This window comes from Mustela putorius, unplaced genomic scaffold, assembly GCF_011764305.1.
Source record: "Mustela putorius furo isolate JIRA1106 unplaced genomic scaffold, ASM1176430v1.1 tig00001118_pilon_pilon_pilon, whole genome shotgun sequence".
In the NCBI taxonomy this organism is placed as follows: Eukaryota; Metazoa; Chordata; class Mammalia; order Carnivora; family Mustelidae; genus Mustela; species Mustela putorius.
The window spans coordinates 1,451,853-1,471,166 of record NW_025421577.1 but is presented as its reverse complement, the minus strand read 5'-3'; the positions used below and the strand labels follow the sequence as shown (position 1 = coordinate 1,471,166).

At 41.0% G+C, this 19,314-nt stretch overlaps 1 protein-coding gene and 1 long non-coding RNA gene across 8 annotated transcripts in view; one reads left to right on the top strand and one right to left on the bottom strand.

The window, feature by feature from the left end:
- RYR2 (ryanodine receptor 2) overlaps positions 1-19,314 on the bottom strand; it is a 738,653-nt gene that overhangs the window by 23,351 nt on the left and 695,988 nt on the right. For all 7 annotated transcript variants that reach the window (XM_045087357.1, XM_045087359.1, XM_045087360.1 and 4 more), the window contains 8 exons: positions 18,700-18,767; positions 16,938-17,085; positions 13,695-13,781; positions 13,032-13,250; positions 11,438-11,568; positions 9,889-9,931; positions 6,809-6,942; positions 3,162-3,222 (listed from right to left, as the gene is read on the bottom strand). In XM_045087357.1, coding sequence (XP_044943292.1) covers positions 3,162-3,222; positions 6,809-6,942; positions 9,889-9,931; positions 11,438-11,568; positions 13,032-13,250; positions 13,695-13,781; positions 16,938-17,085; positions 18,700-18,767 — 891 coding nt within the window. The remainder of the gene's footprint in view (positions 1-3,161; positions 3,223-6,808; positions 6,943-9,888; positions 9,932-11,437; positions 11,569-13,031; positions 13,251-13,694; positions 13,782-16,937; positions 17,086-18,699; positions 18,768-19,314) is intronic.
- Positions 1,472-8,060, top strand: LOC106003932. Its single transcript, XR_006608793.1, has 3 exons — positions 1,472-1,901; positions 3,100-3,251; positions 7,114-8,060. It is a non-coding gene; the product is annotated as an uncharacterized LOC106003932 (long non-coding RNA).

Genomic DNA, 19,314 nt, shown 5'->3' with positions numbered 1-19,314 from the left:
CCCTATACTGTAAAGAGTTTTGATCAAGAAAGGATGCTGTACTTTGTCAAATGTTTTCTCATCATCTATTGAGAATATCATATCATGGCATATTCTTAATCAAGCATCTCACTTTATGTGACCTAAAATATGTTGAGCAGAAAACGCAGATCTCCTGATACAAGTGGTTCTCTCTGTAGAGATTCTGATTACAGTCAATGTAAGGGATTAACTTTTCAGAGGCTAGAAAATGTATATGCTTTTTGAGGGGAGGGGAATGAATAAAGTAGAGGAAAAGATACTGTGATCATGCTTACTTTTTGGATTAGAGTCTCTTGGGCAAAAGTTATGTTTTTGCCAGTAGGGTTGGGAACTACCTATTTTGGGAAGGGGTGGAAACCTCCATTTTGACCAGAGTATATCTTAAACCTTAGAACAAACAGGGGGCTGAGGTGGTACATAGTTTTTCTGGGCAGCTTGGGGCTTATGTTAGAAATCAGGCTGAAAAAAAAGAAAATAGTATTTGAAAACAGACACTGAGATAAGACTATGCAGAATGTGCTCAGTTTGGTTTGGCAGCGTTTCAGAAGATGAGTCTGGAAATATACCCCAGGGTTGGAAGGCTTTAAGCCCAGGTGAGGGGTGCGGGCACATCTTTTGGCCTATAGGAGCCCCTGGAGCATTGTACAGAATAATGGTGTATGAAAAGCAGCATCTTATGAACATGTCTTGAGCACCTACCAGGTGCTGGTCACTGCCCCATATATTTGCACATACAGTCCCCATTTTATTCTAGCAAGATCCCTGGTAAGGAGGCAGTTTTAGCTCCAAACTTACAAATGAGGAAAAGTGAGCTCACTCAGGTCAAGCTCCCTCCTAAAAGAAGGTGTAAGTGGCAAAGCCATGTTGGGACACCACTGGCTGACCCCACAGGTGGGTGAGGTTTTGAGAGCCATGACTAGCAGCAGAACTGGCCAGGGCAAAAGGGAGAATCACTGAGGACAAAAAATACGATTATTAACATAATTAAATGTATAAGTTGAAGGAAAAAGAGGAGACTAAGCTGGTCATTTGAGTGTAGAAGATTAAGATACTGAGAGAAAGAGGAAATGGCAGATAGGGGACTGCATTTAGTGGAAGGGGGAGGGGAGATACATTCGTCATGGGACATCTGGATGGACACATCTAGCAGGCTATTAAGAAATGCAAAGGGTGAGGAGCAAGGACAAATTTGTGTGCACAAGATGAGTGAGGTGCCTAATACATGTGATAAACTGAGCCAAGGATACGTGTGTAGACTACACTTGGGCTCTGCTTAGACAGCCAGATTTAGCAAATAAAAACACAGGCTGCCAAGTTACAGCAGAACGTCAGGTAAAGAATTAACTTTTATTATTACTGTTCTTTAAGATTTTAGTCACTTATTTAAGAGAGAAGGTTTTATTTTTAAGTACTCTCCACACCCTAGTGTGGGGCTCAAACAACCCCAAGATCAGGAGTCATGTGTTCTACTGACTGGGCCAGCCAGATGCCCCAAGAATAAATAATTTTTAGTTTATGTCCCTTGCAGTATTTGGGATGTCTACATTTAGTTATCTGAAATTTAAATTTAACTAGGAATCTTGTACTGCATCCAGTAACCTCAGCTGTGTTTCAGATAGAAACTGCACTGTGAAGAATAAAGACATGTTGAAGGGTGACTGGCCAAAGAGAAGCCATGAATCTTCAGGAAGATGAATGATGTATCATAGTAATATATCAGGAAGAAATCTGCCCATGCCCCGATTCTCTGGACGAGAACTGCAGGGCAAGGGAGTATTACACACAATGCAAGTACTGTGGCATATGAGCGGGTGAAGAAGGACAGACCTCCAGAGGCCAAGATGGCAGGGCTACTTGAATGGAAAACACCAGTGCTGGAGGTGAGTTGGTCTTTTTACTCACGGGAGATGCTTCCATACTTAAAACACTTGTTTTGGGGCTCTTTGGAGAGTTCTCCAAGAGACTCCGAGTTCTAGGCCCATCGCTGGGTGGTGATAGAGGCAGGAGAATTTGGGGGGTGTCATGGGCCTTCAGGAGAATAGAACTAATGTTCACTGTAAAAGTAAATGACAATTAGAGTGACATTTTGAGACTAAATGAGATGTCCAAGGGAGAAGGCACAGAAGCAAAAACAGTGTAAGGTCTAGGACTAAGCTTTTGGATATGTTTGTACATTCCCCTTCATAGGTGTGTGAGGATGGTAAGAGGATTATGAGCCAGCAGGAGGGGATGAGCTGAGACCCCAGGGCAAAAGTATAGTTGATCCATCCAGCAGAGTTTCAGGACCATCTCCAGCAACTTCCCATAGAAAGCAAATGGAAGCATAAAAACAGGTGATGGTAACAATTTTTAAACTGAAAATTCTAGGGGCGCTTGGGTGGCTCAGTCAGTTGAGTGGCTGCCTTCAGATCAGGTCATGATCCCAGGGTCCTGGGATCGAGCCCCGCATCAGGCTCCCTGCTCGGTGGGGAGCCTGCTTCTCCCTCTCCTTCTCCCTGCCACTATGTCTACTTGTGCTCTCTATCTCTCTGTCAAATAAATAAATAAAATCTTAAACTGAAAATTCTAAAAGTCAAAAATGTCAGGCTGTGGAGCAAGCCATGGTAATAAAATGTGACTGAGCTGACAGCTAGTGGCTTAGTACTAGGGGATTTTTGTTCCCTATATTTGGACATATACTTGGGCCCTAAGTTTTAGTTTATAGGCTCCTAGGCTCTTTGAGAAAAGGATCGATCAAGAATAAAAAATATAATAATTTAACATACTTAATTGGAGAAAAAAATTTATCAGTGTTTTAAAATTTTATTTACTTAGAACTTTCGTTTCAACGTCTAGAAAGCTTTGAAGTATGCCATTGTCCAACTAAAACCTAAATGAAAATACACATGAATTTGCCATCGCAGTTTCTTTTTCTTATGTAAATATATTTTCATGTTAATCTTCTGGCTATTGAAAGAAATGGGATGACGGATCAGCTAATTAACCATGTATTTCCCTGGGTCATTGTCAAGTAATGATCTGTATTAAATGAATTGATATTTGGTTAGCTTTCTTAAGTAACTGTTGATCACTCTGCAGGAGCCCAGCAGACTCCTCTAATGTGAGTGTGGTTTACTTTATGGAAATGAAGGAGGGCTTACGTTGTCAGTGAAGACGACTCCGAGTTTCCACATCTGATACTTCACATCGATAGAGTTCAATCTGGAAAGACAAAAAAGAAGAATTTGTAGGTATGTACATGAAGTGCTTTCTTGTCCTACATTAAATATAAGATAAACTCATTTATGTGAGAATGATCTCTGGAAACTGCTAAATTAACCAGTGTATACATCAAGTATCCTCACTAGCTTTCATTATACATTGGTAAACACATTCCAACAAAATAATTTTTACTTACACTGATAAACACTTGCATGAAGAGGCATATTCATTTTACAACTATACTTAGTTTAGCAATGAAAGGGCTTTTTCATCTTGTTTGTTTCCTTTTGTTTTCAAAAGCCTCTCTACTCGAGAAGGGATTCACCTCTTCCCCTTGGTTCCCAAAGCATCTTGTAGGCTTAGACTTAGTATGATTTCCCACATTGTTTTGTGATTGTGGGTACATAGGTATCTATGTATGTACATTTATGCCTCTCTCCCTAGTCTGTGAGCTCCCTAGCCAACCAAGCACATTATATCATACATGGAATATGTCTCAGTAAGCACATGTTGAGAGAATAAATCTTAACATAAGTATTCATGGTCTTTGCAGATTAAATACGTTTTAATTAAAACACACTTTCTAATTTTCATTTTTTTCAAAACTTCCCACTGATTTATGGGTTAAAAAGTGTCACTTTGTTCACCTTTCCAATATGCCAGGTATTTGATATAACGCAATATCATATTAGCATTATTACATAAAGGCTTCTCTAGACTTATTGTCTTAATCTTTGATTACTTTACTCATTGAAAAATGCCAATCTTTTATTACAAGTGGTAGGATCGATCATGGCTAATCAAAGCTGACTTCTTAGGAGACTTCACCCTCAAAAGTTAAGGAATCAATTTTATTACTAAATAACATTTTTTAATAAAGATTTTTAAAAGGTATTTTAGAGAGAGACAGAGTGGAGGGAGGGGCAGAGGGAGATAGAATTTCCAGCAGACTCCCTGCTGTGCGTGGAGCCCTACAACGTGCTCCAACCCACAACCCTGAGATCATGACCTGAGCCAAAACCAAGAGTCTGATGCTCAACTGACTGAGCCACCCAGGTGCCCCTGCTAAAGAATATTTTTAAAAGTTCTGTGAATATTTACAATGGCTTTCAATATAAGACTATATTTTCTTAATGTGGTAAAATGCTCAGTGGCATGATTATTTTCCATGAAAGCAACCTAAAAAAATAAAATAATAAGTATTTCTATCAGGATGCCTGAATGTATCAGTTTCTTACTTATTTAAAACACCATTCTCATTTTTCATCCCTATCAAACATTAGGATGACAAGATTGTTATCAATTTCATGAAGCTGCATATCCTTTTCATAGTGCAGGACACTCTTTTCTAACCAATCGGGGGCAGTCCTACTGTTTGTGTGGGCTGACCCACTCCCAGGGATGGGCCATACCTGATCTAGGCCAGCTAGGACATGTATTCACCTCACCACAGCACGTGGTTCAGGGAAAACTTTCAGCCAGAAGCTGAGGAGTTTTGCTAGAGAATTTTGAGATACAGGTCCCCATGAAGACACAAATGAAAGAGATGCAGGCTGCTAGCTGTCATTCTGTCCCCAGGAGGTAATCTGGCCACTTATTTGATTGACAAGCCCTATATTTTTGATTGGCAGATAAATGCATGCACAGATAAATTAATCAACTTAAAAGTATTAATCCCTAAGGGAAAAAATGTATTATGCCACATTAATTTCTTGGTCCTTTGCAAGGAGTCAAACTTGGAAACATTTCCTAGGTGAAACAATGGAAAATTCCCCTCATTTGAAACTATTTGTTCACCCTGGAAAAAAAACCCAACAATAAAAACAGTCTGAACTTTCATTTTTCAGACTTGTGTTCTAGGGTCATAAAGATGGCCAGGAAAAGTGTATAACCCAGTGAAATTTGTTGATTCTACACTGTTTGTCAGAGATCTGAAAATATTAGTAGAAAGCTCAGCACCACTCTGACTCTTGTTTTATCTGAAATTCTAGCATAAGGGTCTTAGTTCTAAGCACCATCAGTGTGCTTCATTTTCTATACAGCAACAGTCTTTAAGTCCCACATGTGTTTTCTTAAAGCACTGAGGTGATATTTTGGATCTAAATTTACAGTTTTTGTCATATGTTTGCTTGTCTGATTTTCAAATGAGTTCAAATTATTTTTAAAAACCACTAGCCCTGGGGCACCTGGGTGGCTCAGTGGGTTAAGCCTCTGCCTTCGGCTTGGGTTATGATTTTGGGGTTCTGGGATCGAGCTCCACATTGGGCTCTCTGTTCAGCAGGTAGCCTGCTTCCCCCTGCTCCCTGCTACTTGTGGTCTTTCTCTCTCTGTCAAATAAATAAATAAAACCTTAAAAAAAAAAAAACCCACTAGCCCTAACAACTTTTCAGGTAGATAAAAAATATATGACTGAATAAGATAGGTCAGCCAAAGTGGTTTTCTTTTTTTTTTTTTTTAGGATTTTTTATTTAGTTATTTGACAGGCGGAGATCACAAGTAGGCAGAGAGGCAGGCAGAGAGAGAGAGGAAATGGGCTCCCCGCGGAGCAAAGAGCCCGATGTGGGGCTCGATCCCGGAACACTGGGATCACAACCTGAGCTGAAGGCAGAGGCCTAACTCACGGAGCCACCCAGGCGCCCCGGTTTTCTTTTTTAAATGCTAAAATATTTATCTGAGACAAAGTAGTACTGCCCTACAGAGCCTCACATATCTATAGTTTCAAAGTCATCATCACATCCCTAGTTGGCTGAGACCGTAAGTATACAAATGGGAAAGGCTGATTTATATTAAAGGAAAGGTAACTGTTACATTTCTTCTAAAATCATTTAAGTGGCTACAATAAGAAATTACATTTTTATAAGCATGTATGCTTAACATTTATTCCAGAATTACAGGTGATCCAATTTGCAAAATATATTTATATGTACACTCACACTACGTGTGTGTGTGTGTGTGTGTGTGTGAGAGAGAGAGAGAGAGAGAGAGAAATTCAGTCTCAGGCAAATTCAATTCAACTGGTTCACATCCTTCTAGTTATATAATAAATTAGTCCATTAAAAGCATGGTATTAGGAGCACCTCATTTTAAAATTAAATTTTCAAGTTACAGCATGACAGCATAATATTTCTAGCATAGGAGTATTTGCTATTTAAATGAAACACATTATAATAAAAGAATATGAACTTTGAACATTTCTAATGAAAGAGCTACACAGATCCCTTTTCCAGAACATAAGAAAGATTAACCTCTTTTCAGGAACTAAGCATCAGAAAAAGTCAAAGTTTAACTTCGACTTAAGTGGCATTTAGGGAGTAGAAAAAGCAAATTAAGAACACAAATATTTATTTTTGCTTTATGTAAATAACAAAAAGCCACCTTCTAAAATTAGTAGGAAAAAAATCCAGTCATTCCATAACTGAAAACCCCTCCAAGTTTAAAGCAGACCTTAGGTATATCTTCTGTTTCCCTCCTCTCTATGCCTCAGACATTGAGGGAAAGGAAATCAGTGCACTAGCAATTTCAGAAATGTCTGAATTTCTTCTCCTTTCAGTCTATAGCTATAGGAAAGGGCATAAGCTGCACTCACACAGCTGACAGGGAGCTGTCTTTCTTCGGCTTCTTCTTCTCCCGGGCATCGCTGAAGTCCAGAGCGGCTTTGTCCATGCCTAGGAGCTCGCTGATTCTGTCCCGGCCGTAGAACTCTCCGTACTTATCCATAACCTGGGGGATAGGAATAAAAGCACTTGACCCACCTCATGCATTAACTAACCCCTTGTATGCCTGTGTACACAAATATCTAATTATTTTTACACTTATTATATTTTTGCCTTATGTTCAAGTTCACTTGAAATTCTTGTTTATGGCCCCTTGTCTGTGATCACACTGCTTAAGGTCACAGCAAGCTTACAGCGTTTTAGATAATACCCTCAGCAGAACAAGATTTCTTACTCAAGAGGGAGGCATGCAAAAGGAAGAAAGTAGGCCAAATATGTAAGAGAAGAAGTAGAAGAAGATGGAATGAAAGGAACTTCACCCAAATTCCTACTTTGTGCCAGGAATCACGGTAAGAACTTTGACTTGCTCTCCCTCACAGGATTGTCACAGTATAGAACTTTCCTGTTATTAGGATCCTACTCTGCAGATAAAGAAGTTGTGTCTCAGAAAACAGAACATGCTCAAGGTTGCTAAGCTTGGCAAGACATGGAGTGAGAAAGCTATCAGGCAGGAGCTGACTCGCGGCCAAGGTCTGTATAGACCACTGCTGACCAAGGGTGGGCCACTAGTGATGGCATCGGGATGCCATCATCCCCACCATTCAACACTCCCATCGTTTCCTGAGTGGAGCAGCCCTTCAGTAATCCCCAGAGCCTTGTCTCCCCCGCCCTCCTGTCTTCAGTGCAGTCCGAGCATAGGTTCCGGGGCACCATTTGAATCCCTTCTGAGCAACCCCCGTCATCGCTCTGGCCCCTCTCTCCCTTGGCCACATGCACCTGGCCTGTTTTCAGAGCTGTGCATAGACATGGGCCCACAGCTCACCCCTGGGTGCAACTCCACGACACAGCCACTCTTGGCCCAATGCTGACAGACCACGAGAGTCCCCCACACAGTGGAAGTGGGGGCAACAAAAACAGTAAGGAGAGAAGAGCAGGAGAGAGGACCGGCTCTGAGAGGTAAAGGGGGTAGGACAGAAGGGCAGAAGGAGAGGAGGAAATAACATGGGGAAAGGAGGTAAGAAATGCTAGAGTGGGTGAAGCAGCACACTAACGGGAAGGAAGAAGGGACTAGCAGAAATAAAATTCAGGGGGGCGCCTGGGTGGCTCAGTTGGTTGAGCGACTGCCTTCGGCTCAGGTCATGATCCCAGACTTTCGGGATCGAGTCCCTTATCAGGCTCCCAGCTCCTTGGGGAGTCTGCTTCTCCCTCTGACCTTCTCCTCTCTCATGCTCTCTCTCACTCATTCTCTCTCAAATAAATAAATAAAATCTTTTAAAAAAAAAAAAAAAAAAAAAAATTCAGGGGTGCCTGGGTGGCTCAGTCAGTTAAGGGTCTGTCTTGATTTCAGCTCAGGTTGTGGTCTCAGGGTGGTGGGATCAAGCCCTGCCCTCATTGGGGAGTCTGCTTGAGATGCTTTCTCTCCCTCTGCCCCTCCTCCACCTCATTCTCTTACTCTCTAAAATAAATAAATCTTTTAAAGAAATCAGTTTTCTCTAAATGTATATAATGAAAGTAAATGAAAACATGAAAGAGTAAAGAGTCTGCGAACACTGATTACAAAGGTTCATGAAAACACTTGTTCTGTGTTATTCTCCTGGCACTACAGATTGGCTGGGATAAGCTGAGTGGTGGTTCCCTCTGGACTGTGTTCTCACCTCGTTCTCAGAAGAACAAACTGGGCAGCACATGTGCGTGCGCGCACGCACACAGCAGGAGTGTCACGAATAGTCCTGCTGTAATTACTGTTCATCTGATCCTGAATATGCAGTTTCCTTCTGAGAAACTTGTGCTTTAACAATTTAAAGCTGCTTCTTCATTAAATAATTAAGGAGACTAAAATGATCAAATTATCTATTTTAAATTATTTAAAAATAAGTCTTTCAATGTTTGGCCTAGTTTGGATGTGCTCTTAGGCAGTAGCTCAGTGCTACTCACAATGCCAGGTCACACAAAAAACTTGCACCAAAATAAAAAACACACTACTCTCAACTAGAAGGGGGGAAAAAAGGTCAATGGGTTTCATCATGTACCTGATTTAAACTTGTGGTGCAAGCCCTCCATCTGCCCTGAGACTGGTAATAGAGGATTCGCAGCTGCTCCTGGAGAACCGTCCTGAGTAACACTAAATTGGTGAAATCAAAGGGAACAAGACCACTTCGTGTGGCCGGTACTTCTGCCTGTTCACTCCACAGAGCATCCCCTGGGGCTAGAACCCATGAAGGAGCAGAGGGTGAGCTGGGTCAGTTTGGCAATTAGAAAGGTTCAAAGAATAAGTAGGAGCTAGAATGTAATCACTAGAGTATTTTACAACATACAAGTAATGGTGCATATATTTCATTCAAAAATTTGATCTAACATTAAAATTCTGTGTGGGAAAAGCAGAGATGATCCTTGACTCAAAATCAGAGACTTAGCAGGTGCCACAGTGGACTACTGACTCTGTATCAGTGTTCTTTCCACTACACTCTGAGGCAGTGGGCATTAGAAGGATAAAACGTGATGAAGATAAAAAGATCTTTAAAGTTTATATAAAATAAATAAAACTCGATCCTTTCTTGTCATGCAAGGACTTGACTTCTGTAAAGCAGGATTCCAGCCCTAGTGATTTATAGCTGTCTTATCAGAAAATGGCCATCAGCTAATTTATGTTACCCAAACAATCTCAGAAAATTCTCACCAAGTCCTGACACGGTGCAGACCGAGCACTGTTTATTCGCCGGAGTCAGAGGACAGGCAGATAAAACAGTGCTTATTTATCTTATAGCTACAGCGCATGCGTATTTTTTACATGCAGTTTTTGAAATTCATATTCAATTTCACTGCCGCTCTGAAATGACATTGACAGATAAAGCACACCTCAATATTTCATTCTACATATGAGCTGCATCAAATTCAAATCTGAAGTGTGCTCTAGGAAAGAAACAGAGAATGCATTCTTTATGAGAAGTATTACCTTTCTTTTAACAAATTTGTCCCAGTAGTTGTTGGGAAATGACCTAAAAAATACAAAAGCATAAAAGTAAAATAATATCATTTAAGAAAACAATAAGCAACAGTATACTGTTTGAACTATACAACATACTTCAAATAATATGTAAGATCTTTCCATTCACAAAAATCATAATTTATGTCCCATCTTATCCCATAATTTTTCTATATTTTGGATAGATCAAATATTATTTAAATGTTACTCTAGGGGCACCTGGGTGGCTCAGTGGGTTAAAGCCTCTGCCTTCGGCTCAGGTCATGATCCCAGGGTCCTGGGATTGAGCCCCACATCGGGCTGTCTGCTCTGCAGAGAGCCTGCTTTGTCCTCTCTCTCTGTCTGCCTCTCTGCCTACTTGTGATCTCTGTCAAATAAATAAATAAAATCTTAAAAATAAATAAATAAGTAAATAAATGTTACTCTAGCAATATATACATGCAAAATCACAAAAAGACTATGGGCTGCTATTTTAGTAGAGAAGAATATGAACGTATTTATTCATAAGCAGGCTTGTTATATTTATTTACATGTCAGTATATGTCATTTGTAATGTCAAATACAGTTTTTCGTCAATTGTGTTTAAAAATTAAAGTACCTAAAATTCTGTCATTGTTTTTCCCACGAAGTAAAAAAAAGTCTCATTCCCCCTAGTTATCCTCAAGGAAACTAAGCAAGGTACCTGGCACCTTGACTAACGCTGAGTTCACTTAAAGGGAAAGACTTAATTGATTTAGTATAAACAGCTAGAGTTGATAAACATTTATAATGCACAAAGAAACCATCCCTATTTGAGAACTTGGGAGTTTATAGAAATGTTAATTTTTTAAGAATAAGCAAAACTGGTGAAAATAAAAAGTATTTCAGTCTTGAGTAGTACAAACTACTCAAAAAGTATTGCATCACTAATACTTTTAGTGTTGGACAATTACACTTTTGTGATGAATTTATACCTGGAACAGCAGCTAGTAGTTTGGGTCTTGAGCTCACAAGACTAAATATTTAGGGTACAGAAAAAGTACTTGTTTCTTTGCCTTAAGTTTTACAGGTCATACTCCTCAACTCATTTGATACCCTGCTGCTTGGTGGTACCGACAACGAGCTTACAACATAGATACGTCAAAAGTATGAAATTCAGTATTTTTGCTTTTAAGGCTATAACTCTTTCCCTAATTTCTGCCACCTCTGTGCTTTTGGAGGACAGAACCCTGCACTGTAGTTATGTACCTCTAACTGTGCTCTTCCCTGAACACTGAGTAATGGATGTCACGTTCCATCACTCCTGTGAAAATGGACTCAAAGCCATTTTTGATTAAGGAATTCAGAACACAGATGGGAAAAAATGGATGGCATCCATTAAGAAGCTGACAGCACTTAGTCTTTTGATTTTCTTGGCTGAAAATATCACTATTATTCACCTGTGCTAAACTTTTGACAAATCTGCAAGAACTCCAGCATTTTTTTTTTTTTGTCTTAAAATTTTTGAGCATAGAAATGTCTCAAAAAATTCTTTACTCACTGTGTGTTGATTACAAGTCTATCCCACTGGCCTTTAATATCATCTTCTGAAGGTTGTTCTGTAATATAAAGCCCATCAAATTCCAGTTTTCGAGCTACTTCCTTTTCTCGCTTAAAAATAACCAATGGGACCTACGTTTGAAAATATAAACATGTTAAAATTAGTTTAGATTTACTGGTATCTCTTGTGGTCCCTACCTGTACAAAACAGCTTTTTGGAAAAAGAAATATTTCCCATGTTACTTCCAGGAACCAAAACCGAGTGAAAATGAATTGGTTATATTTAGGCAGAAAAGAACATCTAGAGGTTTAGGAAAAATAGAAATGGAACTGATGCCATGTACAACCCTATGTTTCCAAACACACAGAATTTTACACATATTTTCACTAAAAAAATCATTTTTAAATATTAGAAGATACATCTTTTATTACAATATATTTGTTATATATCCTTATATATATGAGAGACACAAACAGCTACAATAAAATATAGCAATGTTACCAAGGTTCCAAAATGTATGCTCCTAACAAGTGCAGTTTTATTTGCGAAATCTGATTCTATGCTCAGAGTGTCCAAAATGCATTTTGAAATAAACTTTAATTTCTGCAAAAATCTTTGTCAGTTTGCCCAAATATTTCCAGAACATATTCTTATTGCCTCATCTGGACAGATTTTATGCAAGGCACAGATATGAAGAGGATGCAGACATTCTGGAAGTATTCAAGAATACCTCCTCCTGCCCCATAAAACAGGAAAGAAAAGGAGAGGAATTTCTGAAGAAAATTTTACATCATAGTCTTTTACTCCAGGCTCTGGTTTTTCAAAGTCTTCTAGAAGTTTCACAATCAGAGGCAGGGGACAGTGAAATAAAGTGTTACCATGAAAAGGTGTCTTGCTAGGAAAAAATAAAGAGGTTTGCAAAAGTAATGGGCAGCCCTGAGCACTCAGAGACTCTTGAGTTCTATTCACCAAATTATATTATTCTCTTGGCAGGGATCTAGGAATAGAGCTCTATTATTTTCTGGGTGAAATGCAACAAACTATAAAAAGCATTTCTGCCATGAAGGCTTTAGATACGTTCCTAACAAAGGACAATTCAAATGATTCAGGTTCCACATGACGTATTCCGTGACTCTAATACACCAGGAGCATCGCTGGGACACAGGGTGGGTTACTTCTGTGGGGTCAAGTTTGGGTGAAACTGGCCATTATGGGAATGATTACCAAATGAAACAGAAAGCTACAGCAAGAAGGCCCAAAGCCACCTGCCCTTGGGACAGTCTGTAGCCAATGTGGAGCCCTGAAGACAAGCCTCAAATGCCCCAACCCAAGACAACCATGTAGGGGTATCCCACCCTCGTGGACTGAGGCCCACGCATGTGCCCTATCATGTCTGAAAGGTTGCCCCACTTGTCCCTCCATTGCACTCTGCTTCCTTCCCTTGCCCCACAGGTGTTGACTCCTAGAACATTCCCTAATAATCCCCATGCAGGTAATTTCCCCATCTCAGAGTCTGCTTCCCTGGAAATCCAGCCTGCAACAGACACGTGCACACACAGACACACACAGGTACCTTGGTGCCTTACTATCTTACTTTCAAGCAGTAGTATCCGATGATGCAGAAGAAAGAAATGACTGTGTGGAGAACAGCTAGGATCCTCAGCGTGGGCTCCATATAGCCACTGCTCTCCTCCAGGACATAGTGAACCGCGATGATTCGGGGCGAGCCAGTGTCTAGGGTGCTGACTTTGGCATTTTCACTCAAACTGCGTGTGGGGAGCTCCTTTCCTTCAACCACAGAAGAAGTGGAGACCTGATTCAAACCATTTAAAGTAGAGTCAGTTCGCTTCCTCTAAGATACCGGCACAAACCAGAAACCCAATGGAAACCCAGCAAAAAGCCAGAGATGAAGCCCATGTCCCGTGAAAAGACTAAAAGCAAGGGCTAAAAATAAGATAGCTTTTCAAAAACTGATGATAAATTTAGAGCACACTCTAAAATGCTTTCTAATCCAAGCAAGACTTGAGGATTCTAAGGCATGCCGGGGTAGAGGGGGGCATTTCCCACTTAGTTGAGAAGAAAAAATCTACTGCCTTACTAGACTGTCAGTGACGTGTTTGACCTTTAGGTTCCTCTTTCATCAAAACATTTTAGAATGGGTTTAGACATGCTTATTAGTGGATTTGTGAACTCTCTACATGCAATTCCATCCATCTGTAGTTTCGTACTGGTTACTGAATGACAAAGACATACGTACCTTATAAAAGAGCAAGATGAAATTGATTGCAAATGCGACAAATAAGGCTAACATTCTCATGTTGTAAAAGTTGCGAGCAAAATAGTTCTGAAGGTGAAAAAAATGATTAAAAGGTCACTGAATTGATACTGACATGTGCAGACAATTTAAGCATTCCTTCCTTTACCCAAAACTATTTCTCAAGAGTCTACTTTTTATCAAGTAGCATTCTTGGTGCTGTAGACGTAACAGCAAATAAGAAAATCTGGGCTACCAGTGGAGAATAGAGATGGTAAGCACAACCACAGATTGAAGATAAAATGAAACAAAACATAATCTCAAGGGATGCTAATGCTTTGAAGGAAAAGCCGTCAGGTTAAGGGCTTTTGGAATGGGGGTGCTATTTTAGATAGATGGGTCAGGGAAGGCTTATTTTAGGAAATGACATTTGAGCACAGTCCTGAATACCATGGGAAAGCAAGAAAAGTAAGCGACTGGGGAGAGAGTGTATGAGAGAGAGAGAGCACACGGGCTGGGAGGAGGAAGGTTCTGAGTTCAGAGTGAATGTGTTGTTGGGGACAGTGAAAGAGAAGAGGAGGGACTAGGATCAAATGAGGTCAGAGAGGTGAGGTGGACATAGGCTTATAGGCTTCTGGTAAAGTTTGTAATGTTCCTTCCCATGCAGTGGGTTGGTTTATGACCTCTGGAGCCACACTGCACACTCGCTCGCTGCAAATGCAGATCAGCGCTTAAGCACTCTGACAGCATCCCTTCTATCATCTGTGAAGTGGCAATAACAACAGAAGCTTCCTCAGAAAGTCTGCTCTGAGGATAAGTTCATGGAGGGAAAGTTAGTTATTAATCTTGTTATTATAACTGGAATGATTACTTTATTCTGGGTGGGATGGCAGGCAAGCTATCAGGGGATCTGAAGAGGGCTTGATATGACCAGATTATAATTTGGAAAGATTATTCCAGTTGCTGTGTGGGAGACAGGATGCGAGTGGAAGCAAGGGGACTAATCAGAGCTACAAAGGGAGCGCAGGAGGGGATGATGCTGGTGGTGGTGGTCTGGTCTAGGAGGAGCTGTACAGATGGAAGAACGGAGCAGACTCTGGCTATACCTGGAAGACAGAACTGGGAAGAGTTCCTGCTGGATTGGATTTGAGGGAGGCAAGAAAGAGAGGACTCAGATATAGTAACTTCTGGATTTGGGGTCAGAGCAACTCATTACATGGTTGGTGCCATTTAGCAACTGGAAAAAACACCCAGAGGAGAAGTAGGTTTAAGGAAAAAGGCGATGGGGAGATATCAAGTCTCTGTTTTACTATCAAGTGGGAGATGTCAACGAGGCATCCAAGAGGATATGCCAGGGGCTTTCGCATGACAGGTCCTATCAAGATGACAATGTACCCCATTATCAGTCTCCATGTACACACCCCATTTGGCTGGTGTCATCTCCCACCCAGGACCCTACCTTTACTGCCATGGCTTACAGACTAAGGCAGCCCACCACAGACTAGTCACATTGGTTCTCCTTGCAGAAGGCTGGAACTGGGTCACAGAGGCTGTAGCCTTGGTTATCTGAGCTGGCAGGTCACAAAGACCTGAAGGATGGGGCCTGGTGGTCAAATGTGGCTGTGATTAGTCTTGTGTAGGCAAAATGGTGGGGAGAGAAAGTCATATTGGAAAGAGAAGCAGGAAAACAGAGAACACGTGACCCGGAGGCAGATGACATAAGAAGACCTCACTGACTGGCTCTGCGTGCCTGTGGTTAAATGCAGTCTTCAGGAACCCACTGGGGCTGTGGAGGGTTGTCAGTGAGCCCTTTCAACCTCCTGCCCTACCATCTATGCTGCCCCTGTCACCATGGCAACTATCACAACACTGAAAATCTGTGATTATCCAGATGTATCTACAAAATGTTTACATTTGGGATACTTTGTACTAATTGATATAGGGAAAATAAAAAATAACTTAAGAAGACATAGTTGAAACTATTCATTAAAATATGTTTGCATAAATGATGTAATAATGTGTAATATTTATTTACATAAAAGGAGGTAGAATATATAATTACTGAGGACAATCCACTTCCTTATATGTGAAGAGCTAGAATATACTGTGTTCCTGTCCCTTTTTGATTTTGCAAAGGCTGTAAAACATTAAATATGATTTTGACTTTCTTTTTTTTTTTTTTTTTTAAAGATTTTATTTATTTATTTGACAGAGAGAGATCACAAGCAGGCAGAGAGGCAGGCAGAGAGAGAGGAGGAAGCAGGCTCCCTGCTGAGCAGAGAGCCCGATGCGGGGCTCGATCCCAGGACCCTGGGATCATGACCTGAGCCGAAGGCAGCAGCTTAACCCACTGAGCCACCCAGGCGCCCCTGATTTTGACTTTCAAATGGTGTTATTGCGAAGAATGTTGGCCTTGGTTTCTAGGTCTGACATTGTTGGTTAGCCCCTCCTCTAGGTTTATTCTGCACATTCATCTCCCAACATTTTCCTGCCTTAAAAAACTGTATATATAATTATATTTTAAAAACTGTATCTATTATTATATTAAAAGGCCTTTCAGCGAAAATTTTTATGAATTCCATCTTGTATGAATATGAACAGAGAACTATACCTCCTTTCTTGGATTTTCAAATATGAATATGCATTTTATTTGGGGAGCATTTCTGCAAAATATATAGGACACTACATAAATGTCCTCTCTTTTTTCATTCCCTTCTTTCCTCATTTCTATTTAAAGAGTAAATTTGAATAGGCCTTATTATCAGGAGGAAGCTGGCTCACTACTATAATGTTTTTGTAACTGGGATTTTAATAAAAAGGTGATGTTCTAGGAAAACCTGATGAACCCAGTTCTGGAATAGCAATATGAATCTAGTTGTACCCTTACAGTCGTGTTTTGCTTTCATGCACCGCAGACCCTCACATAAGGGCCCACAGAGTATATTTATTAACCTGCCCTAAAGTCTTTGTGGGAAGACGTTGGTTGCCCTCTGCTGGCCGTCACTATATCAGACGGTCTCAGGTAATGTGGACATGTGTGCAGCTTATGGTTTGGTGATGGAGCAGCAGACCGTAGGCATTTATTATAAAATATGAACACACTCAGGTGAGCAAATAAAACATACTTGTAGGACTGACTGGGTCCCCTGATTGCCACCCAAGGAAAGATCAACGAATATTTGCTGTGCCTGAATTATTATGGTCTCACAACCTACCAATAAAAATATTCACTCTAAAACATCTTACTAGAAGTTTCTGTTGATATGCTATGATTTTCTTCCAGAACGCTGACTCAGGAACTTCTGGCTCTCCATATCTGTGTGTGTGGAGCTGCCTCAACTTCTGTTTACCCTTCTCTTCTTTGGTTTTTTCTTCTTTTTCTCCATCTTCTCCCCTACAAACACAAATGAATGAAATATAAGCCAACCAGAAACTAAAGAGGTAACAAGTTTGCCAAATTATACAAATGAATAAGTATTTAAATCAAAGTATCACTGTTGAAAACAGGTTCCTCTTCTAGTCCACTATGATATTCAGAATTTTAGAATGAGGGCTAGGATTTCCTGCCTTTGCCCATCCCCCGTAGATCAACAATCCTGTGAAGTTCAAATCTAAAGGATATTTTATAGGCTTGAAGTGTCTTTATAGCCATATGTAGTGCATAACCTTCCAGCTGTGCAATAAAAACATTTAGGTAAAAAGAGTATCAATGACATTTTTTTTTGCTATGACTTTCAAATAACCTTCTTTTTAAATTACGATTTTAATGTTTTAACACTGACCAGCCGTTAGGACTTAAAATCAGAGGCATATGCATTTGGCTGTTCACATGTATAAAGCATGTCAAGATATTCATTTTGCAGACAATCATAGAGTTAGAAGCACTGAAATTTGACACCTACACCCCTTCCGGGTGCAAAATACCACAGTCCTTCATGAAGGTATTTTTATGGGTAGTCGCATATACATAACTCATACTTAACCTGTATTAGGTCTAACATCCTTTTTAACATGGAAGATTTATCCCTGAAATGACGGTCATGCTGTTTCATTTCACTAAAAGTCATTAACGTGGCCATTTTTACAACCAAGAAGGATCTATAAATAGAGCCGACTATAAAGAATAGCCAAAGGGGACGCCTGGGTGGCTCAGTTGGTTAAGCAGCTGCCTTCGGCTCAGGTCATGATCCCAGCGTCCTGGGATCGAGTCCCACATCGGGCTCCTTGCTCCGCAGGGAGCCTGCTTCTCCCTCTGACTCTGCCTTCCACTCTGTCTGCCTGTGCTCGCTCTCGCGCTCTCTCTCTGACAAATAAATAAATAAAATCTTTAAAAAAAAAAAAAAGAATAGCCAAAGAAAATAACAATGAAGGGAAAAATACAAGTGCTATGAGAGCACAATAGCTCTTATGGGCGCTTAAAATTTGGCTTCGCTGATTTGTAAAAGTATGCACATGAAACAATCTGAACTGAGGGAAAGATGTAGGTAGGTTTCAATGGTTAACAGAAAGCCAGGGTTATGAGGAAGTGATCCGTTTTTATTGCTCTGTAGCACCAGGAATGTGGGAGGGGAGACTGAAGATTTCTGGGTCCTCCTGCACCAGACCTGCCGTATTAGGAATCTCTGCAGTGGGGTCCAGGGATGCATCTTTGTTTTAACAAATTCACCAGGCCATTTTTATGCTTGTGGCTCTGGGGCCACGCTCTGAGGGACGTCACTGCAAGAACTGCATGCAACGGCGTTCAGAACATTTGTCTCCTCCCCGGCTTATAAGCTTATAAAGGACAATCCCCGGAGTCGTCCACAAACAGAATCCTCATGGAACAAGGAGGAAGAGATAGTGTGGCAGCCGAGGGGTCCTCCCCCACCCCCTGGCCACAGAGCCTCTCCTCTGGGATGGCGGATTTTGTCGTGGAGCAGGAGACTGACCAGCATGGCCTCAGAGGGGAGGGAGAGCGAGCAACAGAGACTGACTAAAACAAAGGGAAGTATACAGAAACGACACATACTCGGCCTTTTCGGGTTCAGATTTGTTTTCTTCTTTTTCCTCCTTTTCTTCCTCTTTCACCTTCTGTTCCTTGAATGAGCCAAGGGGGAGAAGAAAGAAAAGCAGGATCACATGTCACCTCTGCAGGAGTTGAGAGAACCCTGTGGCCAAGAGCCAGATCATAACCCGCAGAAGAGACCCGCTTCCCACACAAGCCCTTCACTCTGCTGGTCTGAATCCTCAGCTTCCTCCGCACTTGGCCCTCCCTGCCAGCAGTGAGGACAGACCTGCTGGGCTCCCCCCCCTTTCTTTCCGTCCGTCAGAAGTACCTTCCTCAACTCATCCCCTACTCAAACGTTCCTCACCCGTTAAGTTTTACCGAACTACTCCCAACCAGAGTGATGTCTCTGCTTTCTCAACGTTTGTGACCCTACAGTCTGTCTACGCTGTTGCACACTTACTGGTTTCCCAGTTTTTTCATGAGTGTCAGCGATATCTTTCTAACAAACTCTCTAAGGCGGTCTGAAAGCCATGGTCACATCTTCTGTTTCCTTGGATGCACTGTGACACCCAGGGGCATTAGGCACATGGTAAGGACTCGTAAGATACGTGTGGATGGGATGATCCCTCTGCTGAC